This window comes from Schistocerca gregaria, chromosome X (genome assembly GCF_023897955.1).
Source record: "Schistocerca gregaria isolate iqSchGreg1 chromosome X, iqSchGreg1.2, whole genome shotgun sequence".
In the NCBI taxonomy this organism is placed as follows: domain Eukaryota; kingdom Metazoa; phylum Arthropoda; class Insecta; order Orthoptera; family Acrididae; genus Schistocerca; species Schistocerca gregaria.
This window is the reverse complement of record NC_064931.1, coordinates 39,478,064-39,504,898: the sequence shown is the minus strand read 5'-3', so window position 1 is coordinate 39,504,898 and position 26,835 is coordinate 39,478,064. Positions and strand designations below refer to the sequence as shown.

General features: G+C 38.6%; 1 protein-coding gene across 4 annotated transcripts in view; it reads right to left on the bottom strand.

The window, feature by feature from the left end:
- Nucleotides 1–26,835, bottom strand: part of LOC126298626 (uncharacterized) — a 489,726-nt gene that overhangs the window by 144,795 nt on the left and 318,096 nt on the right. For all 4 annotated transcript variants that reach the window (XM_049990033.1, XM_049990034.1, XM_049990032.1 and 1 more), the window contains one exon: nucleotides 19,554–19,805. In XM_049990033.1, coding sequence (XP_049845990.1) covers nucleotides 19,554–19,805 — 252 coding nt within the window. The remainder of the gene's footprint in view (nucleotides 1–19,553; nucleotides 19,806–26,835) is intronic.

Sequence of the window (26,835 nt, the reverse complement as noted above, 5' to 3'; positions counted from 1 at the left end):
TCAGCCTCTGCACCATGGCAGCCCTGTCTAAAACTTTTTCCATTGAAGGGCTTCTAGCAATGTTGGTCTCTGATAATGGCCCTCATTTTATGCCACAGGAGTTTACCTCCTTCTGCAATGTCCATATGATTCACCACATTTTTGTCCCACCCTTCTACCTGCAGTCCTATGTTGAGGCAGAAAGGTTAGTTACAGCATTCAAAACACAAATGAAACAACATGACTAACTGCGATGGATCAATTTCCTCCTTCTTCCTATTGCTTCATGTTGTTTGGCAGGAACAGCCCCACCAAACTGCTCAACAGGTGTCAACCCCAGATACTCCTGCGGCCTGGCCAGGGTAACTAATCTGTGCAGCCATTGTCCCATTTCTGATCCAAGGTGGCTGTCTGGACACGTGGGTTTGGTCATTTCCCACAAAATGGATTCCCACTGTCATATCCTGAAGCTGCCATCTCTGCGACATCTGTATGGAGGAGAGCCCCTGTGTGCGCCATTACAACCAGTGTGCCCGTGTGTAGATGACCAGATCCTGGTCCCTGCTACGACATACGAAGGGTCCCCTATCACTGCAGCTTCTCCAATACTGCTACAAATGTTGATGTAGCTGCCATCCATAAAAGACCTGTCCCCACCACCTCAGGCATCAACTGTGGGGGTACCGCAACCACCAGGCCCTGGGCCTGATGTGGACATGGAGCTCACACCGACATCACCCATCTTACTGTATAGGTTGTCATGAGGAGGCAGACTGCAACACTGCCTGCACCCGAAGTACTTCTGAACATATGCTCCAGTATCAGCATGTCATCTCAGTCAGAGCCTTGGGGAGGAAGACACCATGGACATCTCACAAACACGAGCTGTTCCCCAAGGGAGGAGGAATGAAGTAATGTGTGCACTCTTGAAAGCCATGTGCATTAGCAATGTGTTGTCATCCACAAAAATGCACCGTGAAAGAGCAATACTGTGAACTTCTGATAGAGCACACCATGAGTGAATGCCTATTTAAACCCTGCAACACTAAAATTGCTCTCAGTTATCATGTGATTACTCCTTGCATACATTTGCCTTATCTTACTGTGTCCAGTGTATGTTATGGTGAACGGTGTACATGCTACAGTCTAATAAATTTGTGCTAACATTCTTGGTCATGTTGTGTGCCCAAGTTACAACACTAATCAGTCATGTTCTGGGTATCAATTACACTCCTGGAAATTGAAATAAGAACACGGTGAATTCATTGTCCCAGGAAGGGGAAACTTTATTGACACATTCCTGGGGTCAGATACATCACACGATCACACTGACAGAACCACAGGCACATAGACACAGGCAACAGAGCATGCACAATGTCGGCACTAGTACAGTGTATATCCAACTTTCGCAGCAATGCAGGCTGCTATTCTCCCATGGAGACGATCATAGAGATGCTGGATGTAGTCCTGTGGAACGGCTTAACATGCCATTTCCACCTGGCGCCTCAGTTGGACCAGCGTTCGTGCTGGACGTGCAGACCACGTGAGACGACGCTTCATCCAGTCCCAAACGTGCTCAATGGGGGACAGATCCAGAGATCTTGCTGGCCAGGCTAGTTGACTTACACCTTCTAGAGCACGTTGGGTGGCACGGGATACATGCGGACATGCATTGTCCTGTTGGAACAGCAAGTTCCCTTGCCGGTCTAGGAATGGTAGAACGATGGGTTCGATGACGGTTTGGATGTACCGTGCACTATTCAGTGTCCCCTCGACGATCACCAGAGGTGTACGGCCAGTGTAGGAGATCGCTCCCCACACAATGATGCCGGGTGTTGGCCCTGTGTGCCTCGGTCGTATGCAGTCCTGATTGTGGCGCTCACCTGCACGGCACCAAACACGCATACGACCATCATTGGCACCAAGACAGAAGCGACTCTCATCGCTGAAGACGACACGTCTCCATTCGTCCCTCCATTCACGCCTGTCGCGACACCACTGGAGGCGGGCTGCACGATGTTGGGGCGTGAGCGGAAGACAGCCTAACGGTGTGCGGGACCGTAGCCCAGCTTCATGGAGACGGTTGCGAATGGTCCTCACCGATACCCCAGGAGCAACAGTGTCCCTAATTTTCTGGGAAGTGGCGGTGCGGTCCCCTACGGCACTGCGTAGGATCCTACAGTCTTGGCGTGCATCCGTGCATCGCTGCGGTCTGGTCCCAGGTCGACGGGCATGTGCACCTTCCGCCGACCACTGGCGACAACATCGATGTACTGTGAAGACCTCACGCCCCACGTGTTGAGCAATTCGGCGGTACGCCCACCCGGCCTCCCGCATGCCCACTATATGCCCTCGCTCAAAGTCCGTCAACTGCACATACGGTTCACGTCCACGCTGTCGCGGCATGCTACCAGTGTTAAAGACTGCGATGGAGCTCCGTATGCCACAGCAAACTGGCTGACACTGACGGCGGCGGTGCACAAATGCTGCACAGCTAGCGCCATTTGACGGCCAACACCGCGGTTCCTGGTGTGTCCGCTGTGCCGTGCGTGTGATCATTGCTTGTACAGCCCTCTCGCAGTGTCCGGAGCAAGTATGGTGGGTCTGACGCACCTGTGTCAATGTGTTCTTTTTCCATTTCCAGGAGTGTATATCAAACCTATGTCCAGCAATATATGCTTTGAAACAACAGGATACAACAGGAATAAATTCCAAGGCAAATGTGGCAGGTAAGATGTAATAACTTAATAGATTACAAGCAGTGAAGAGGGCAGTCCACATATTAATGATAAAGAAAGCAGAAAGCAGAGAAAAAAATTTCTTAGAAGCAGTGAACGAGAACATAAAAGGAAAGGAAAGAAAAAGGAAAGGAACAACACTGAAATGCAATAGAGCCTGGAAAGCTTAAAACAGTGAATGGTAGAGTTTGAACATAAGGGAAAATAATTATGCATGTAAGCGAAAACTAAACTACAGAAGGAGAAATCATACGACTAATTTTCCACAGACAAAAATGTCATCCAAAGTCTTGCTGTTTTGTTGTATAGCATATTCTGCAATGCACTATTATGTGTCACTGGTTTATCAGGGTAAGGGGAAAATATCTCAGCTTGACAATGAGATGGTATGCATAGTATTAAAATGTCATTTTTGTTAAGATAATAGATGTTGTACAATAATATAAGTAAAGCATAATTCGACTTGCAGGACAGTTTGGTTTATATGGCATTTAAAGTAGTCTTGCTGTGTGTGTTTTGTTCAAATAACAAACTAGAATATCACATCATCCTGAAATTCATTATTTTGGATTGTTTATCAGCAAAAAAGTTTGAGCAAAATTAATGAAGATTTGCAAATAGTCTGCTATTTCTTTTTAAACAAATAAGAAAAGGTCAGCTAAATTCAGTATTGGCATACTTGAATAACTAAATACTACAAAACTTTGCGAGATGAGTGTCACTTTGTTGAGAGCCTATCAAAAGCTAATACAGCAACAATGTAGTCATCTATTCCTGGACCATTTCAGACTGAATAAAACTAAATTTGCATTCCACTTTGTTATTGTGTATGAAGCAGTTGTCCATCACTTCATTCCAGAACTCCAAAGCACTCAGTGGAATTCTGTGATCCTTCATCAAAAAAGGTGAGACGCTCATATCTCATAGAAAATTGCTTTGTGAAATGAATTAGCCTGACTGATTGCAAAGTAATAGGTTAAACAGTAACTTGTGAATACAATGCTACTCTTTTGGATCAACCAAATGAAAAATACATGAACTAGTTCTGAGATGGAAAAGAATAATAATGAAGTATTTGAAATTTGAGTTGTTGGAATGTCCATCCCATACACCAGATTTGGCATCCTCTCACATCTATTTATCCACATATTGAAAATTGTGGTGGGGAAACGCTTTGAGTCAAATGGAAGAGTTGTGGTAGATGAGTATTTTGCAGATCTTCCGTAACTGCAGATCAAGGATGCAGTCTACTAACAGGAATAATGTTTCATATAACACACTGCACTAAACATGAACCATCTTTTAAAAAGACTATTTTTAACCTAAAACCATGACTAGCACAAAATATGTTTACCTAATCTTCTACTTCATAGCAACTAAGTTGACAAAGAAAGCTGAACACCGAGTGAGGTTGCACAGTGGTTAGCACACTGGGCTCACATTTATTGCATGTAAACCACAACCTGTGACTTGGTAATGTGTTGCAGTTGTAAGCCACTGGATCTTCATTTGGAATGGCAGGTGGACTGGTTGAGGTGGGAGTAGTATCAGGCAGGGTGGGTAAAGGTAGAGGGAGGCAGAGGCAGGGAAATGAACTGGGGGTGAGTGGCTACAGTTCGGAAGGAGGCAACCTGTTTGGCAGCTAGGAATGCAGGAGGGAGGAGTGGCAGGTATATGAGTGGCAGGTATATGGGTTGGCATGGTTGCAGCAGCCATGGGAAGCAGCACATGCTGAAGGCAACATGGGTACATGAATTGGGAAGTGGTCACAGGATGGAAAAAGGGGAAACTGTTAGGTTGACTGTGTGGGGACAGTGCCACAGATTTGTCCATAAACCTCCCCTTCAAAGGAAAAGTAGTTATGGGTCAGGATATAGTTGTTAAGGTGTATAAGAAATGAGGTGGTGAGTTTGGAGGCTGATGGCTGTTGGTAGAGGTAGTGTTCAACAGCTGCAAAGCCATGGACATGAGGGGTGTTGGTATATAGGGAGGCAGCATCAACACTGATGCATCTGGGAGGTAAAGAGTTGAGGATGGTGGAAACTTGATGTAGGAAGTGGTTAGTATCTGATGTGGGAAGTTAGGTTTTGGGGAATTGGTTGGAATTGTTGGTCAACAAGAGCAGAAATTCTTTCAGTAGGAGCACAATAGCCAGCTATAATGGGATGTCCAGAATTGTTGGTTTGTGGATTTTGGGGTAGCATCTAGAAGGCTGGTGTGTGGAGTGTTATTGGGATGCGGAGGGAGATAGACCCAGGTGAGAGGCACTGGGAAAGGTCCATGGATTTCAGTAGGGCTTGGAGGTTATCTTGGACTTCTGGGATAGGATCACTCTGGTGACAAGACTGTTGTAGGATGCAGTCTGTTGTTCTTGCTGTGTGTTAACTTTGTTCACTGGAGTTATATGCTATTTTTCTCACTGGCTGAGAGGTTTTCTGGCGAATAGGTTTCTGTTTGATTGTGTTCATGTTTTTAATGTTGTCATAGCCTTTATTCAGTGGTATTAGTTGCTTTCTGCATATCTTGGGGGAACTCACCTGGAGGTAGATGTATTTTCAAATTGGAAAAAAAGGCAATACACATAATATGTAATCTAAGGCATAACGAATCATGCAGACAACATTTCAAAACAAATGGCATTATGACACTGCCCTCTGCTTACATTTATAATATCGTCTCATTTGTCAAGTCATACCTGTTAAACAATGACTGCACACTAAAATTCAATGGAGATATTCATAACTATGCAACAAGGCAGCAATCTGACCTACATATGATTCAGTCCAGAACTTCCTGCTACCAAAAAAGTGTTTTAAATGTTCAGATACAAATGTATAATAATTTACCCAATGAAATCAAAGCAACAAAGAACCCAAGAGCCTTCACACATAAGTTAAAAAAATATCTATTGGACCATTGCTTTTATGCAGTTGATCATTTTTTTGAAAGGGGTTAAAAATGTAAACAGTATGATAAATGTTCAATTAGGTCTGAAAATTATATACTGTGCATGTCTATGAAATATACTGGATTACTTTACTATTACATTTGTATTGGCTGTTTGTATTTTACCATACAACATTTGTATTTACTGTTTTGTTAAAGATAGCTAACTTCCTCATTGCAAAATAATGTAAAATCACTTTATTAAAAATTACTTGCAAATATGTTCTCTTGACCTGTCCAATATCGTATGTACAACCTTAAAATTCTATGATTTGTATTAACTGTTTTGTTTAATATAGATAATTTCCTTGCTACATAATATGTAAAAATCAATTTGTAAAAATTACTTGTAAATAGCTCTCTTGACCTGTCCAATATCATATGTACATCTGTACAGTACTATGATTGCCTGGATCAATAAAAATACAATACAATACAGTATTTGTGTGTCACACTGGTTGTCTCCATCCACGTGTTGTTACCAAAGGAATTCTCTTAGTTGATGCAGTTGGTCTGTATTGTTTTCAGTAGTTATTTAGTGCATTTTTCATATTTTTGTGACAATCCAAGTCCCAAGACTGGCAATGCATTTTCATCTATGATTTGAGTGCACATTTCCATTATCATGTCTGCCCCATCAGTGCCTCACATACTTTGGCTACAGAAGCAGCAAATTTAGAAACTGCTACAGGGTGTAACTCAGATCCCTCAGGTTTTGGTTGCTACAGCCACATTTAATCATTCCTCTCTCACAGCTGTGCTGACTTTTTGTTTGTTTGACAGAAAAAATTTGGGACTTGTGCCATCAATAGTTGGAGTTGCACTTTATGGCCTATGGCCTCCAAGGTACACAACATAGCACTCAGTTTCTTCTCAATGGGAATACAGAAATTTTTTGTTTGTGTTATCAATTTTTCACAGTCTCTCGTCCAGAGGACATAGACTATAAACTGTTAGTCGAACAATTAAATGTGTATTTTTGTTGTGTCAATCACCTCGTGCTGAGCAGTGAGGATGTCATGTCCTTCTTCAATGTTGGACAGTCTTTTTCATGGTGTTTGAGTGAAAAGTGTCCAGACAGGGTGACCAACTGTTTTGTGTGTGGCAAGCTGGGCCACTTTCAGTCAGGTTGTTTACAACATTATTGTTGTGCCATGCAGCACTGTGTGTTTCATTCCCAGAGATCTATGGTGGCACTATCACCACACTTTGTCAAGCCTGTGACGCCATCAGCTGCCAACCATCCTCTCCACACTGACTCTGTCACCACCAGCCTTCCAGTCATCATCTGACCTATCGGCTACGATGTCAATCCTATCATGAGTCTAGACGTCACTGGCTCTCGGGTCATCACTACCTGTGTTGACAACATCATCAGTCCTACCTTCATCAGCCCTGTACCAGCTGTCACTCATGTCGTTGCTGAGTCAGTGATGCCATCAGCACTATCATCAGTCCAGGCGTCAGCAGCCCTATCCCAATCAGCCCTCATGTCATCACCAACTATGTCGATGATGACGCCAGTTTGGTCATCGATGGCTCTCCTGTCGGTGCCAAGCCTGTCAGAGACAACATCATTCCTGCGGTCCAGCCTGGCACTGCCAGCCCTGATGTGGCTGGCTCTCCAGTCATCACCACATCTGTCTGTGTTGACGTTGGTCTGTTTGTCAGTCCTCATGCAGCTGTCCCTGTTCCAGCCAGCCCGAATGCTGTTGTCACCAGCCCTTTTGACACTGATGCCAGTTGTCATGCCAGTGAGTAAGTTGCTGGCTCTGCTGTGGGAGGTCCCTTGCTACCACCACTGCAGCTGCTGCTGCCAGCCAGCCTGGTAGTCTTCACTGGAATCACAATGGTTGCTCATGCTGTCACTCACATTGCTGCTGCTGAATCTGTCTCACCATCTAGGCCTGTGTCACTGATCCTGTTGTGTGTTCATCTGGGAAGTTTTGCCACAAGCCCCACTGATGCCCAGCCTTCCCCACTGCAGCCTGCGACAGCCAGTCGCCATAGTCCTACATGAACATGAATGCTTGTTTTGTTGGGATCTTATTCTTCAGTTAATTAGCGGTTTTGGGTTCAATTTCTCATGTTGTTTCATAGTTTTATCTGTGTTTCTATGCACCTGGTGCTGAGTGTTTGCAGTTTCTGTACTGTTCTTGGGCATCAGCAGGCATGTGTCCCACAACACATGCTCAGCAATCTTGTTAGCTGTCTCCTGTATTCTTATTCAGTGGTTTATATAGTTTCCAATGTTCTTATATCTGCATAGTGTTTTTGTTCAGTTCAGTGTACATGGAATGCAATGTTTGGTTTTTTCTTTTTCTTTTACTGGCTGTATTGTTCTTGGGACAGTCACCGCTGGTGAGGACTGCCCCTGTGAATGCAAGACGTCTATGAGATGGCAGTGCCATCTATTTTTAATTTTTAAGGAGGGGGGCAACATTGTATCCATCTGGTATTCAATTCCTCCACACACCAGGTAGGCCATGCAGACAGCCAACCCACCAGGGGGACAAGCGAACACAGCTCACATCAACACAGAGATATTTTCCTTGTACGGCGTAGGCTGTTTACTACAGAGCTACACATTGCCTCCACAGTGTTTAGGGCCACCAACAGGCAGTGTCCTGTTACAGAAGAGTGCACTGTTGGAAGGGCACTATTTGGTACACCAGGTCACATGCTCTTGCAGTGCCATGTGGATAGCCATTTATGCCTGACTACTTGGGCTACCACTGGACTGTGCTAAGTGAATTACACCTTATGCCTCAAGTTGGCAGTACCAGCAGTTCCATCCAGCTGCGTCAGCAGTTCAGTCCCAGTGCTACAAGTTTGTAGTACCAACAATTTTGTGTCAGTGCTTTACACCGGCAGACCTGGCTCAGTTCATTGTCATCTTCACCTGCAGTATACCATCAATCATATGCCAACAGTGCTGGCCCAGTAATGTCTAAGGTATTCATGCTGCTGTCTACTATGTCACTGGTGTTTGTCATATAGGCACATTACAGACAATGTCACAGAAGTGACATTTCTGTTAGATATAAATTGAGTTCAAGATGGTGGTGAGTATAGATGTACATGATGTTACTGCTAAATTAAATTACAGTGATGTAGTTAAAAAGATCATTTGTGTGAAGTGCAAAGAAGAACTGAAAATGTATAGTGAACATATTTCAAGTTCACAATCAGTAATCAAAAGATTAAGAAGAGAAAATGACAGCCTAAAGCATGAAAATATGGAGCTTATGTCGAAACAAAACATGGGTGTACTGCTAAAAGTTAGCAACTATAAGTCGATAGAATGGAAGACAGTGAACAGCAAGTGTAAAGCATGAGGTGAAAAAATGTCACCTTCAGTGAGTAAACCAAGTTTCGAGTGTAACAATTTTAATATCCTTTATTTCAAAAACTGTAGTCAAGTGACTGGATCGAAATATGAGGTAAATTCAAGTGTGTGTAAAAACGTCACAAAAAGTAATCTTCACAGGAAAAAAACTGAAAACTCTCACAAAACAGTTAGATTTGCCCTACCTGTGCCTCAGCTCTTACCAGAAACCAATATTGATAAATGTGAAAGTGTGAAATTAGGCGAAAAAGAATTTCGTAAACTATGCAGTGGAGAAACAAACAAAAAATGGTAAAAAACACGATCGTTGAACCGTCGAAAAAAAGGTTCAATGTTCTCTTATTAACAGACAGCCACAGTAGAAATTTGGCGAGTGTTTTACAGAACAATTACAAAGATATCCAAGCAATAGGAATAGTAAAACGAGGTGCAAGTCGAAATCTGTTGTTGATGTCGACTAGCAGGGAAACAAAAAAGAAGAGAATGACGAGAAAGAAGAAAATGAATATGTAGTGTGTATAGCTGGTGCCAATGACATCACAAGAAATGAAAAATGAAATTGCCTAGGAAGCCTGGAAAACATCCTAGAAGCAAATAAATCACAAAACACTTTTACAATGCTGCCTCACAGGTATGAGCTCATACACAATTCATGTATAAATAAGTTGATTCGAAAAACAAACATTGAAACAAATGTGTGCTTATTTTTGACAAATGTAAAATATTAGATGTAGGCAAACTCAACAGAAGCCTACATACCAGACATGGTATGCACCTAAATTTTGAAGGCAAAAAATTCTTGTGTGACAAAATATGGGAAATTATCAAAGAAAAAGGCAAATGAAACAGAATTCTCAGTCACAAAGTAAACAATGATGTTTTTGTAGAGGAAAGCATAATAAATTAACCCTTGCATATAAGGATGTCCAGTATATAACCAATAAAACAGATCAGCTGAGTGTTTACCTAAATGAAACTAAGCCACACTTCTTCCTAGCGAGTGAATTGGGATGCAAGGAAGAGGAATCATATGGTTACAGGCTAAAAAATTACAGACTTATAAACTTGTACTGCAGAAAGACACACAAAAGTGGTGGGGTAGACATTTATAGTAGAAATCATATAAAATGTGAAAAAGTGAAATGGATAGATGATCTGAGTATTGAAATGGTATTTGAGGTTGCAGCAGTAAACAACAGCCTTATTATAGCAACACTGTATAGTTCACCTGGAAGTAACACAGAAGAGTTTCTAAATTGCCTAGAGGACTTACTGGAGGGGACAGCAGTGTATAAAAAACACTTGTTGCTTGTTGGAGACATCAACATAGACTCATTAAATAATAGTGTTAATTATTTGCACTATATGGATGTATTACAGTGTTATAACTTTAAACAAATGAACTCAGAACCTACAAGAGCCACTGAAAATATTAAGACATGTATTGACCATGTTCTCACAAATGTAGGAAAAGAGAAAGTAAATGTAAACACCTTAGAAGACTACATTTGTGATCACAGAGCCCTTACTATGGAAATTGATGTAGGGAACATAGATGTAACTGAAAGTGATACAGGTATACATAAAGTACTGGAAAAAGTTATGTATGAGAAACTTATGAAATTTATAAATAAAAACAACATCCTATGTAATGAACAACATGGATTCAGAAATAAGAGGTCAACAAGAACTGCTGTCTATGAGTGCATCAATTCCATCCTAAACCTGATGGACAAAAAAACAAGAAACAATAGGAGTCTTTATTGACTTGTCAAAAGCTTTTGACATGGTGGACCATAAAATTCTGCTATCAAAGCTAGATAGATATGGTATTCTAGGTCTGTCTCACAAGTGGATCAGTTCCTTCCTGACTAATCGTATGCAGGCAGTGTGCATCAAGCACACAAATATTGAACTAAAAACTGTCTCAAATCACTTATCTGACTATAAACAAATTAAATGTGGTGTACCCCAAGGATCAGTATTGGGACCCCTTCTGTTCCTTCTGTACATAAATGATCTATGCCTAAATGTTGATGCACACAAAACAATCATATTTTCAGATGACACCACAATTCTACTAAAAGGAGACGACGATGAACAGTTACAGCAGACAGTAAACGTGGTCATGAAACTACTTAGCAGCTGGGCACAGAGTAATCAGCTTCTAATAAACAGTAAGAAAACCATTGCTCTAAAATTCCACAATGTTCCTAACAAGAACATGCTTATCCCATCAGTCTCTATCAATGACAAACCAGTTGGTAACAATACTGAAACCAAATTCTTAAAACTTTGGTCGCAGAGTAACATCAGATGGAATAAGCATATTGAATATCTCAATGCAGAACTGAGTAAAACATGTTACCTTCTTTGTTCATTAAAATCATGCTGTAGTGAGAAAACAGTATTGAATGCATATCATGCGTACTTTCATTCTCGTCTTAGATATGGTGTCACCTTCTGGGGAAACTCTAAAACAGCTAATAGCACTTTAAAAGGGCCATTAGAATCTTGTTTGGGTGCAAGCCTAAAGACTCTTGTAAACCCCTGTTTAAGAAATCTGCTATTCCTCCATTACCATGTGTATACATTATAGAAACCCTTTTGTTCTTTAAATTAAATGTAATAGGCAAGGACTGGAGACTGCAAAAAAACTGTGATATACATGAGCACTTTACCAGACAAAACAGAAACTTACATGTGACTCAGATCAGCACAGTATTGTGCCAAAAAGTTACTTTTCACATGGGAGTTAAGCTTTATAACAAAATTCCTGAAAAGATAAAGGCTATCACTGAGGTCAATACATTTGGAAAATCTCTAAAGTCATATTTACAGCATCACTGCTTTTACTCCATTGAAGAATATTTAAATTTATGAATGTGTTATATAAATACTTATGTGTAAAGTGCATTATTGTAACCTTAAATCTGTATGCACTGAAATGACTTTCAGCCTCTATATTTATAACTTGAGTTGTCCAATGTCTTATGCATAAGCTGCTATGTAGACAACATGACCAATATAAAATACAATACAATCCAAAGAAAATTTAATTATTCTAAACTTAAAATGGTACTAGGGAATGAAAAATGGGAACCACTGTACAATGAAACTGAAGTGACTGAAAAATGGGAATATTTCTAAAGTTACTCAGTAACACTTTAAATGAAACCTGTCCCTTAGTTAAAACAGTCAACAAAGCTACAAACCATAAAGCTGAGAATCTCCCTTCTGAAATTATTGAACTGAGGGAGAAAATGAAAGATTGCTAATATACTTTTTAGAGATACCAAACTACAATATTTCTCAACAAAATATAAACTGCTCAGAAAAAAACTTACAGAGAGTCCTTGACTAACGTAAAAGCACAGAAATATACCTCTGAAATAAGGAACTCTAGCTGTATCAGTAAAACTGCATGGAAAATAATGCATAAAGAAAGTGGGAAACAGAATTCCTGTGAACACAGCAACATAACATAAAAAGAAAATAGTGAAGAAATAAATGTGTGAGAAATTTATACAAAATTTCAGTACAGTTGGTACAAATTAAGTTCATGTACAGCCACAAAACTTTAGCCTTGGAAAATCTAGCCAGTTGTTTTATATCCACGGCATTACTGAGAGGGATGTCCTAGCAATCATATCAGCACTTCGTCCAAAAATGTCTTGTGGCTGGTATGATATTTCACCTAAACTGCTAAAGGAACGCAGGAATGAATTAGTGAAACCCCTGACTCACTTGATAAATACCTCCCTCAGTAATGGTGTATTCCCTATGCTTTTCAAAATTACTGAAATTATACCAGTGCATAAAAAGGGATTAAACACTGACACTAAAAACTACAGGCCAATATCATTAACCTCAGAACTAGGCAAATTGTTACAGAGAGTAATACTAAGTCAAGCTGTATCATATTTCACCAAACACAATATATTAAACAACGTACAACATGGATTTAGAAAAGGGAGATCTACTACAACAGCAGTAGCATCTTTTATACATGAAATATTAAATAAGCTGGACAAAAGTGACAACGTAATAGGCACTTTCCTAGATATGAGTAAAGCCTTTGATACTGTGAATCATACCATTCTTCTGTATAAGCTAGAAGAGTACTGGTTGAGAGGACTAGCCTTGAAACTACTTGCCTCCTATTTAAAAGACAGGAAACAATGTGAAAAGCTAAATTATAAAAATAATGAGCAGCTCCTAACAATCAAATCAACCTTCAGGACACTTCAATGTGGCATGCCTCAAGGAAGCATACTAGGACCTTTTCTGTTCCTTGTATATGTAAATAACTTATTTGAGCCCCGAAACTGCATGGTTGTAAGCTATGTCGATGACATATACTTCACTAGCTGTGGCAGTGATATGCAGTCTGCAGCTAAAAGTATCGAGATCAGTTTCAATACTCTGTCCGCATACCTTACAGCAAACAAGCTTCTTGTAAATAAAGACAAAACATTAAAAATGAAGTTCATCCTCAGTTATAATGCTGCCATAACTGATACTGTATTTAAATCCCCATTGTGTCTTGCATATGCAAATTCACATAATTTTTTGGGCATCGTTGTTGATGAACACTTATCATGGAAATAACACATAGATAATATTTGCAAGAAAATCAGTAGAAATGTGTATCTTCTGAAACGGGTCTCAGCCTTCTTGGACCATGATACTTTAAGGCAAATATATTTTGGGTTGATTCATCCGCACCTTCAGTATGGTATTGAGATATGGGGTGGGGCACCAGCAGTTCATATTGATAGACTTTTTAGATTATAAAACAGGCAGTCAGAATGATAGCCAAGGTAAAGAAGAGAGAGCCTTGTAGACACATCTTTAGAAAATATAAAAATCTTACAGTGTACTCCATGTATATACTGCAGACAGTCATGTCCATGAAACAAAATCCTGAATTTAATATGACAAACAGTAATGTACACAACTATGATACACAGGGAAGGGAAAATTCTCATAGAATTGTGTCCCATAAAAAGGCAATGGACCACAGCCCACATAGCATGGGAGCAATTTTCTACATTGCACTACCCTGTGAATTCAAGAAAGTAAATCAAAATATGCTAAAGAGTAGACTGGAGCAATTATTAATAGAGAAGTGTTGTTGCTCTATTGAGGACTTTAAGTTGTAGTGCTATCTTGGAAAACAGTGTATATAGACAATGTCTTCGATCTATCAGTGGTATGAAAGAATGTAATTATACACTGTATTATGAGTAATGTACTATTACAAATATAAGCTAAATTGTGTTACACTATACTGCAAACAATTGTTAAATACTATTAACTGCAACACAGTGGAAGGTCGTGCTGTAATCCCTCTGCCAGTATGCTTAATAACAAAAACGAAGAAAATGAATGGATCAGAAGTTTCAGTACCTAGATGCTCAGATGATTCTGTTTCTTCACCAAACAGAGATAACTCAATGGTTACATGTACTGCAGAAGAAGAAAAGGCAGCATTTCCACTTTCTGAACCTACAGCAACAGCACTTGTGCACCTGCCTACATGCAGTTCGTCAAAAATATCACTGCCAGCAGAAACACCAGCTGCAACAGCAGTACAACCCCTGGAGCCTACAGCAACAGCAATCTTATCCCCACCTGCAAGCAAGTCAATAGCTTCATCATCTGCAAGGGAATTGACAGCATCAGCTCAAGGTAAATCAACAAGCAAGTCAACAGTTTCATCATCTTCAGTAAAGAAGGAAGCATCTACTGAAGAAAAATCGACATCATCACAGAGAACAGGAGGTAAACGTAAAGTTGTGTGTCCTCCTCATCTGAAGGATTTTTTAACCACAGGCACGAGAAAGAAGAAACCACCAAAATAGATAATAATCCAAACAACTTCTCCATTTTTCATCAAAACATAAGGGAAATAAGAAGCAAACTAGATCAATTAGAAGTTAACATAAACAACAAAAACTTTATGAACAATGCTCAGATCTTATGTTTCTCAGAACACCATATTACAGAAGGAATTGAAATGTTACATATAGACAGTTATAGCCTTGCCTCCTACTACTGTAGAGATAGCATGAGAAAAGGTGGAGTAGTAATTTTCATTAAGAATAATTTAACTTTTAGATCTGTAGATGTAAGGAAATATTGCAGTGACCAACAGTTTGAAGTGTGTGCAATAGAAGTGACATTAAACAGTTCCAAATTAATAGTAGTTACAGTGTACAGGGCACCAGGAACCAATTTCACAGTCTTTATGGTTCAGTTAGAATTGTTACTATCAACCTTATTTTCTAAAAATAATAACATTATCTTACTTGGGGACTTTAATGTCAACTTCGCAATGGAATGCAACAACAAAGTAGAGCTCCAGAATTTGCTGAGTTCCTACAATCTTACATCAGTGGTTGACTTTCCTACTAGGATCACACCTGACTGTCAATCTCTGATAGACAATATATTTTTAGATGTAAATTTATACCAGAACTTCACTGTCACTGCAATAGTAAATGGCATATCAGACCATGATGGACAGCTCCTCACTCTACATGACTACAGACCTGTCAAGAAAGCAGTCCCATCCTGGAAGGCAATCAGACTTATGAACAAAGAGACCCTGGAATTTTTTAACCATAAGCTGCAGCATGAAGATTGGAATTCAGTTCGCAGAGTAGATGATGATGATACAAAGTTCAACATATTCATAAATGAATTCCTATCCCACTTTGAAGAAGCTTTTCCTAAAAAGTTTGTTAGGAACAATATTTCCTCGTCCTTAAAGAAGCCATGGATCACAAAGGGTATTCGAGTGTCATGTAAATATAAGAGAGAACTTTATGTTGCAACCAGAGGATCAAGGGACAGAGAATTAATCAGCCATTATAACATGTATTGTAAAATCCTAAAGAAAGTTATTCAGACATCAAAAGCACTGTATTATGTAAAAGAAATTGATAACTCCAATAATAAAATGAAGACTGTCTGGCAAATAGTTAACAAGGAGACAGGGAACAATAAAAAAAGAGCTGTAGAAAACTTCATAATCAAACATGAAGGGAATCTTGTGCAAAATCCTGAGATCATAGCTGAAATCTTTAATAAACACTTCCTGTCAGTGTCTGAGCAAATAGGCTGCAAGGGTTCTGTGAATGATGCCCTGACCTTTTTGCGAAATGCTTTCTCTAACAAAATCATCCAAATGCATATTAGACCTGTTACAGTATCAGAAATTGAAAGAACAATTGCCTCCATGAAAACCAAGAACTCCTGTGGAGTAGACAATATTTCTAGCAAATTGTTAAAGCAGTGTTGTACTTCTGTAAGCAATATACTGTGTCATATTTTCAATGCCTCTTTGCAGCAAGGAATTGTTCCTGATAGACTAAAGTATGCTATCGTGAAGCCTCTCTTTAAGAAAGGGGAGAAAACTGATGTTAAAAATTTCAGACCAATATCTCTCCTGACTGTGTTTTCAAAGGTACATGTATTCTAGAATTTTAGAACACCTACATAAATTCAATATTCTCAGCAAACATCAGTTTGGTTTCTGGAAAGGTCTGTCAACTGAACAAGCAATATATGCTTTTATAGATAAGGTTTTGGAATCTCTAAATGAGAAAATGGTGACAACAGGGTTATTTTGTGATTTATGTAAAGCCTTTGACACTGTGAACCACCAAATACTGTTACTGAAGGCAGACCATCTAGGAATAAGTGGTGTAGCAAATAACTGGCTTCAGTCATACCTGACAGAGAGGAAACAGAAAGTAGTCTTAGATAAGTCAGACAATTTGTGTGGTGGAATGATTTCATCAGAATGGAGAGACATAAATTGTGGAGTTCCACAGGGCTCTATTCTTGGTCCTTTACTGTTCCTGTTATTTATAAATGATTTACCTTATTCTTCAATGATTCAGTGCAATTTTACCATCTTTGCAGATGATACTAACATAATGGTTAATGGTCTTAAATGTGAAAATGTTCAAGAGTCTGTTAATACTATTCTTATAGATTTAATGAAATGGTTTACTGCAAATGGTCTTTCACTTAACCTTAGTAAGACTAATTATATTCAGTTCACCCCAACTGCGAAAACTGAGGAAGAAATGACTGTTAAATATGCCACACAGGTCATAGAAAGAGTGGAAGTAACAAAGTTTCTAGGCGTGAAGATTGACTGTAGAGTAAACTGGTCCCATCACATTTTAGATCTTTACAAGAGACTCAGCTCTTCAGTTATTGCAATGCGAATCATCTCTGACAGTGCAAACTTAAGCATTAAAAAAGCTGCATACTATGGTTACTTCCATTCTTTGATGGCATATGGAATTATTTTCTGGGGAAATCAACCTCTTGCAAAGAAAATATTCATTGCTCAGAAGCGTGTTGTAAGAGTGATGTCTGGTGTAGATCCTAGATGCAGCTGCAGAAGCCTATTCCGGAATCTGGGAATTTTTACAACTACTTCTCAATATATATACTCACTTATGTGTTTCATAAGTAAAAACACTGATTTATACAAATGTAACAGTGAATACCATCAGTATAACACAAGGAGGAAACATGATTTCCACACTGAAGGTAAAAATTTGAAGATTGTGCAGAAGGGTGTACAGTCCTCTGGTATAAAGATATTTAATGCTCTTCCTCCAGAAATCAAATGTGAAATTGCCAACAAATCTACATTTAAAGAGCTTCTGAGGCAATTTCTGTTAGCCATGTCATTTTACAGTTTGGAAGAGTTTATGAAACACAGTGAGAAACGGCCTTAAAATAAGATGTATTATCATATAAATTGAACATTAAGCTGAACATTCTTGTCACATATGTAACTCTTTTAGTGTTAACTGCCTATATTTAACAGTCTGGGTTATATGACCTTTTCAGGTTTAATTTACTTTGTTTTATACCTGTAATCTGTAGGTCTAAGGATTCTCATTCCATTATATTGTGTTATGGATCATTGTAGTGGTTAAGTAACTTTATATTCTTTACCTGTAAACATAGTGTACAAGTACTTGTCATTGACAATGTAAAAATTGACACACACTACATCCATGTGAAATTGTCACAGTTGGATCCATGGTGTAAGAAATAAATAAATAAATAAATAAATAAATATAGAGGAATCTACTTGTAGTGCCCTTTTGAAAAATAGTGTGTACAGACATGTGTCTGATCCATGTGATGTTATGAAAGAATGTAAATATTTTACTGAATGTGTGTGATGTAAGCTAAATTTTGCTGACAATGTCCAAAAACTTTTTATTATATGGACAGTAAATAAATAAATAAATGTAGTTAGTTGTATGGACATTCATCCAAGGACAATACAGTCAAATTTTGTGTTATTAATAAACAATTATTCTTTCACAGTGTCCTGATCACTCCTCGTACAAGGATAGCAACAAGACTGTCTGTACCACCTGCAGTGAATCCTTAGACATCCTACTCTATACTCGGTATGTTAAATTTGCCTCTAACTAATTCTGTGCTACTGAGCATAGACTTTCCTTGAATGATCATACAGTTACTAGGGCAGAATCAGGTATTCAATAAAAGCATCCAACAATTAACTTGAGGTTACCTAGTCCTGCTACTTGTATGCAGATAATTTCACAATCAGACTCAATTTCAACCTCAATAGGCACAATATTTTTCTCAACATCAATGAACACTCAACCTCCTACAGTGTCTAATTTGTCTCTTCAATATGTCTCACTATATTTTTCTGAGATTTCTACTACGGGTTGCAACTAGATCTCAGTTCTGAGAATAATGTGAGTACGACAACTTCCCTGGAGGGCAGAGATGTGGGTTTGAGTCCTAGTCTAGCACATAACTTCAGTCTGTTAGAAATTGCCATTACAGTGTAACATCTACAATATAGTTGGAGTTTCATTTTAGGATCAGTAGTTGCTACAATCTTCTCAATATTTCTACTATGAGATGGTTTTGTTAAAATTAGCTTTTTAATTATTAATACCCATTCAGTTGTGATTATGTTAACTATGCCGGCCAGGGTGGCCAAGTGGTTAAAGGCGCCACAGTCTGGAACCGTGCAACCGCTAAGGTCGCAGGTTCGAATCCTGCCTCAGGCATGGATGTGTGTGATGTAGTTAGGTTTAAGTAGTTCTAAGTTCTTGGGGACTGGTGACCTTAGAAGTTAAGTCCCATAGTGCTCAGAGCCATTTGAACCATTTTTATGTTAACTACAGTGACACAACTTTTTTATGTGAGAAAAAATAATTTTGAAGTTTTGAATTTAGAAATTTTCTGGGTTCACAACACAACCCTCAAAACTGACAAGCACTGTTTATTGACTACCGTAGGTATCTTTCATCATAATTAGTTCCATCAAGTCAATATTCATATCCCTGACACTATGATCATAACAGGATTTCATTACACCTACGTCACAATTAATATTATGGGTATGACCTTTATGCATGAAAATGATATTAACTTTGAAGTTACTTTCTATACAGCACTAAGTAACAATAAATAAAGATGCACTGTAAAAATTAATACAAGCTACTGGATACCTGTGACTGGAAGATCTCTTGCTCCACATGTATTCGGCAAAGTTGTTCTTCCCATAAAGTATCAAAAACATTTTTCAGCCTTTCAAGTTCAACTTGATGCCTTTCTAACTGTTCTTCTAGTAATGAACATTCTCTGGTAACATGCTCGTATCTTGCAGCCAGGGGTGGAGTATGTGCCCGGCGCAATAACGTGACATCTCTGTGAAGTTCACCAAGCCGCTCCTTTACACCACAGAGTTGCTGACTTAGTTCCTGAAACAAAAGGATAGAAAACTAAACAAGCTGACTAGACTTAGGTATGTAAAAGCTTCCTCATTAAGGAAACTAGAAACACTATAAAATTATGTGCTTTTGTATCCAGTGAGCTATTTGGAGCACATCATTTGTTTGTAATCTCTTTGTATTTTTCTTTATACTGTTACATTTTATTTTTTGTACACTGTAACTCACTCTCTCTTTGAATGTCCTCCTTTATTATAAAATCATCATTTTCTATGTACAATCATTTCAGTTACATTTAGTTACCAGCTACAGTACAAGCTCTTTTAATAATTTTTCTCACTTTCACATATCTCAGGAAAGGCTATTTACCTTTTTTTGGGTCTTATTCTGCTCTTTCTATTGTTTTATGAGTTTGTATATTTGCATGCATATAGTCTTGTGTAATCTCAGAATCCATCAGTAATACAAATATTTCCTATTGCATTTGGTATATGGTATATGGCCTCTTCCATAATGAAACCACAAGTAAACATTCCCATTCTTGTAGTATGCACATCTCTTGATCTTATCAAGAAAGGAAACCTTCAATGACTGGACAGACATCTACCACACAATGTAACGTACAAGGAGAGTGTTTTGTCACAAACAAGGATATGACAAACAACACTTCTGCCCCTAGAGAAAGCTGTTGCCATTCAATCCAAAGCTCTTATGGACATATCTTGATATTTGAAGTACAAGAAGGAATAAAATATTGCTATATCTGCAAGTAGCTGGATATCAGTGCATTCATCAGAACCCAGGAAAGAACACATCAAGCTAGAAGGTGGAAGGGCTGCCCTCAGAAGATTGGTTTGTTGATTTGGGGGAGGGGTGCAAACAGCAAGGTCATCGGTCCTCCTGTGGACAGAACACAACATTAAGCTGTAGCTGAGCTAAACACAGCTGACTGACAGCAGATAGGACATAAACCAGGACAAGACCAAAGAAAAGTACATAAACAATGAAATGCAAAGCAGAAAACTTCACCACAATGTTGTCAACAGGCAAAGAGCAAAGTCAAAATCACAACCAGAGACAAAGACCAAGTGCCAAGCAAGGTTGTTATCCAGTAGTCCATAGTACAATGATGATAGTAACCAACAATATCAGACTTGAGTACAGAAATGGCTGACTGTTTACTAGGCAGCTGTATTTATATCAACTGTGAGGCACACTGTGGGCTGGCATATTCATGTGGTGAGACGAGTGGCATGCTCACACTGCGAGTGCAACACTGCAGCAAGACTATGTCCTCTAATGGCCATCTAGGTCCATTACCTCCTACGGGCATTCAGTTTCCATGGCGCTGGATACAAGACAAATAAGACACAACAAAAAAACATACAGCCAATTTTGAGTAATCTATAAAACAGTGGAATAATTTTGCAATTGAGTGTTATCTGGTAGTAACCTATGGTACTAATGAAGAAAATGGAGGTAAAACTAATTTTTAAAAAAAGCAAACATGACAATGTGTGCTATTTTGTGATTATTAATTGAAGTACATGAATGAATAGTTTTCTAATTTATGTCTTTTAAAAACAAGAATATCATAAATATTTAAAAAATAGCTGTTGTTTGGGCACACTTTGGTCATTTTCATTCTCCACTCGTCATTTTTATTCAGAAAGTGTTGTTACATTGACATAAACAATTTCTTGTTATATAGTGTCATTTAACAGTTAAGTAAATGGCAGAAAGTATATGACAATAATATTAAATAGATACACTGTATGAATTATGGTTACATACTACATTGTATTTATTTATAGCTGATTAAAATAAGAAATGTAGACCATTTGTCACACACTCCCTGAATTCATGAGCAGCATAAAATACTTTACTTTTCATCCATTTTTCAATGATACTTTGAAACTGATTTATTGGTACTTTCAAGTAATTCACGGAAGTAGGCAAGACCAAGAGATTTGTAGCAGTTATGGGTTCTTGCGTGCCTAGAATATGACAAGTTCACTGTATCCAGTTCTGGTAATACTTACTTAGATTTTTAATAAATAAAAAGGTATTATAGATATATAGGCTAAGTACTGTCATTATATTAAGTTGTTTGAAATAATCTCCACATGATTCAAATGGCTAAGTTCGGCATTGCACGCGTTGCCTTTCTTTTTTCATTTAAACACTAATTTTGAGACTATAGAAGTAGCCCATACCAGTACTCCATTATATGAGATGGGGGGGGGGGGGGGTTAAGAATTCAAAACCTGCATATATTAAGAGTTCTTTACTGAAATAATTCCTTAGCGTGTAATGTAGACAGATGCCGACACTAGCTAATCTGCCACATGGTTCTCCTGTGTGTGGGTATCCCAGCAAAGCTTTTGGTATAAGTGAAATCTTAATAGTTTGACTAATTTGTAATCAGAACTGGGAGCATTCAGATGAATATAATGTGTCCAATTTTATTGTAACTTTTTGTCTTACATTTTTCTGAAACAAAATGGTTCACCTCTTCATCATTACCAGTACACTGTATTGGAAATATTCAATGTCAAAATCACATGTTACGATTGTTGTGCCATCTAAATATAGTACCACACCACAAGGCACAACTGTAGCTACTTCAGTTTAATGAATAATTAATAGTTAATGTCCAGCAACAGGCCTCTGAGAGAAACCTTTGAAACTGGAAGATAGTCTGGCTTTTGACAATTTCTCTTTAATAATAACTTCCTACCATTCCCCTGAGGCTGTATTAGGGATAGAATATTCTCTCCTGATATGTAGTGATAAAGATTTCTGATAAAAATGTTCTTGGGACAATATTAAATATTTCCTTGGCTCCAACAGTGTTATATAGATTACATTCTTATTTTCAAAACAACTACATATCTTCATTCCCATGCTCTCAACTGCCATTACTGTGGAGAGACTTGTCTGAACCCTTACTGCAATGAGCTACATGGTGTGTCAGGACACTAGACCATCAATATAACATGCAAGTCCAGCAGGTTGCAGAAACACCAGTTTGCAGGTGAACTGTCGTTGGGAAACAAGCTCACATCATTCCTGGATGATAACACCAGTTTGTCTTCATGGGGAACTCCAACAGCCAGCACCACAACAAACAGTGATCAATTCCCCTACAGCTGGAAACTGTACCACCACTAGGAGGTGTGGTGAACTCAGCAGTACTTGCTTCCACTAAGTCATGTGCCTGGAAACAGACCATGCCATATCCATCTGCCTATGCAGCATTAAGGCCACTGCCCAGCCTTGTCAAGCCAGCTCCAGCTGCTGCCTGAACCAGAACTACATGCCTTTGCCATGACAAGAAGCAGCCATTAGTCAGCCATGAACATCCACCTCAGCAACTTGGCCTCTGTAAACTCAGGTGCAAGGATTTGGTATCTGCTGGTTTATTGAACTTACTGCTTGTGACTAATGAGCAGCTGTCTCCTTGTGGTCTATCTGTATTTTTGAATTTGTTCTAATTTCACTCAAAAGTGACAATGGTTCACATTTGTTGTGGAACTTCTATATTTGTCAGTCTGCCATAAGCTTTATATAATTTCTGATATTTACGTTCTTTATACAGACAATTTGTAACATCAATGGATTTTATATGAAGCAAGACTTCTATAATTGTTAAAATAAAGGTGATATTGTTTTCTGTATACCTAGGACCTTTGTTTTGCTTGCGGAGCCCACATGTCACAATACTACATATATTATTTGATTTCATGTTTAGGCATGAAGTATCCTTTTAAAAGTATACGCAAAGTTATCCAGAGATGCTCTGTCTCCTTTCTTATGAACTCTGATTGCAGATTCCTCAAAGATGCTAGATGATTTCCTGAATTTAATATTTTATAAATTATATCAGTCAATGGGATTACAACTTGTTTTCTGATACATTATATAGCATAATATGAGGTCTCCCTCCCCAATGACATTGCAATTTGTGAGGAGGCTTGCATGCACTGTAGCAGCCTTTTTACAGTAATTGCAGGGGCAACAGTCTGGATAACTAACTGATGTGGGCTTGTAACATCAGCCAAAATGGCCTTGCTGTGCTGGTACTGTGAATGACAGAAAGAACGGGGAAACTACAGCCATAATTTACCCCAAAAACATGCGGCTCTACTGTATGGTTAAATGATGATGACAAACTCTTGCATAAAATATTCCAAAGGTAAAATAGTCCCCCATTCAGATCACTGGGCAGGGACTATTCATGAGGATGTTATCATCAGGAGAAATGAAACTGGTGGTCTATGAATTGGAGCATGAAATGTCAGATCCCTTAATCAGGCAGGTAGGTTAGAAAATTCAAAAATGGAAATCGATAGGTTAAGGCTGGATATAGCAGGAGTTAGTGAAGTCAATGGCAGGAGGAACAGGACTTCTGGTTAGATGAATACAGAGTTCTAAATATAAAATCAAAGAGGGGTAATGCAAAAGTAAGTTCAATGATGAATAAGAAAATAACAATGTGGATAATCTACCATGAATAGCATAGTGAAGACATTACTGTAGCCAAGATAGACATGACGCCCACACCCACCGCAATAGTACAAGTTTGTATGCCAACTAGCTCCACAGAGGATGATGATGAGGATGAGATTGAAGAAATACATGATGAGATTAAAACAATATGTTCAGCTAGTAAAGCGAGACAAACATTTAATAGTAATAGGCGACTGAAATGAAAGAGGAAGCAACCTAATAGAATTTTGCACAGAGGATAATTTAATCAATACTAACACTCGGTTTAACAATCATTTACAATCATGAAAGAAGGTTGGTGATGTGGAAGAGCCCTGGAACAATGGAAGGTTTCACATTGATTATATATTGGTAAGACAGAGATTTCACAGCCAGATTTTAAATTGTAAGACATTTCCAGAGGCACATACAAACTCTGGCCACAATTTATTGCTTATGAATTGTGAGTTAAAACTGAAGAAATAGCAAAAATGAAGGAATTTAAGGAGATGGAACCTGGATAAACTGAAAGAACCAGAGGTTATTGAGGGTTTCAGAGGGAGCATTAGGGAATGATTGACAAGAACAGGGACAAGGAATACAGTAAAAGAAGAATGGGCAGCTTCAAAAGATGAAATAGTGAAGGCAGCAGAAGATCAAGTAGGTAAAAACATAAGGGTTCTTAAAAATCCTTGGGTAACACAAGAAATATTGAATTTAATTGATGAAAGGAGAAAATATAAAAATGCAGTAAATGAAGCAGGTGAAAGGGAATACAAACATCTACAAAATGAGACTGACAAGAAGTGCAGAATGACTAAGCAGAAATAGCTCAAAGACAAATGTAAGAATTTAGAGTCATATATCATTAGGGGAAAGAGAGATACCTCCTACAGGAAAATAAAAGAGACCATTGTAGAAAAGAGAACTACCTGTATGAATATCAAGAGCTCAGATGGAAAACCAGACCTAAGCAAAAAAGGGGAAGCTGAAAGATAGAAGGAGTATATAGAGGGTCTACACAATGGAGATGAACTTAAGGCAATATTACATAATAGGAAGTGGATGTAGATGAAGATTAGATGGGAGATATGATACTGAAAGAAGAATTTGACAGAGCTCTGAAAGATCTACGTCGAAACAAGACTCTGGGGGAAGACGATATTCTGTCAGAACAACTGATAGCCTTTGGAGAGTCAGCCACAACATAACTCTTCCATCTCGTGTGTAAGACATATGAGACATGCAAAATACCCACAGATTTCAAGAAGAATGTAGTAATTCCAGTTCCAAAGAAAGCAGGTGATGACAGATGTGAATATTACTGAACTATCTGTTTAATAAGTCATAGTTGCAAAATACTAACAGGAATTCTTTATGGAAAAACTGGTAGAAGCTGACCTTAGGGAATATCAGTTTGCATTCTGGAGAAATGTAGGAACACACGTGGCACTAATGACCCTACAACCTCTCATAGAAGGTAGATTAAGGAAAGGCAAACCTACATTTCTAGCATTTGGAGACTTAGAGAAAGCTTTTGACAATGTTGACTGCAATACCCTCTTTAAAATTCTGAGGGCAGCAGGAGTAAAACCCAAGAAGCAAAAGGCTATTTGCAACTTGTACAGAAACAAGATGGCAGTTATAAGGGGCATGAAAGGGAAGCAGTTGCTGGAAAGGGAGTGAGACAGGGTTGTAGCATATCCTCAATGTTGTTAAATCCATACACTGAGAAAGTAGTAAAGCAATCTAAAGAAAAATTTGGAGTAACTATTATAGTCCAAGCAGAAGAAATAAAAACTTCATGGTTTGCTGATGAAACTGTAATTCTGTCAGCAACAGCAAAGGACTTGGAAGAGTGGCTGAATGGCATGGACAGTGTTTTGAAAGAAGGATATAAAATGAACATCAACAAAAGCAGAACAAGAGTAATGGAATGTAATCAAATTAAATCAGGTGATGCTGAGGGAATTAGATTATGAAGCGAGACACTTAAAGTAGTAGATGAATTTTGCTATTTGAACAGCAAAATAACTAATGATGGCCAAAGTGTAAAGGATATAAAATGCAGACTGGCAATGGTAAGAAAAACATTTCTGAAGAAGAGAAGTTTGTTAATATCAAGTATAGATTTAAGTATCAGGAAGTATTTTCTGAAAATATTTGTATGGAGTGTAGCCATGTATGGAAGTAAAACATGGACGACACACAGTTTACACAAGAAGAGAATAGAAGCTTTTCAAATGTGGTGCTACAGAAGAATGCTGAAGATTAGATGGGTACATCATGTAATTGATGAGGAGGTACTAAATTGAATTGGGGAGAAAAGAAATTTGTGGCACAACCTGACTAGAAGAACAGTTTGGTAGGTAGGACACATTCCGTGACATCAAGGTATCACCAATTACCAATTTTGTACTGGAGGGAAGTGTGTGTGTGTGTGGGGGGGGGGGGGGGGGGGGGGTAAAAATCATAGAGCGAGAACAAGAGATGAATGCAGTAAGTAGATTAAGAAGGGTGTAGGTTACAGTAGTTACTCGGAGATAAAGAGGCTTGCACAGGATAGAGT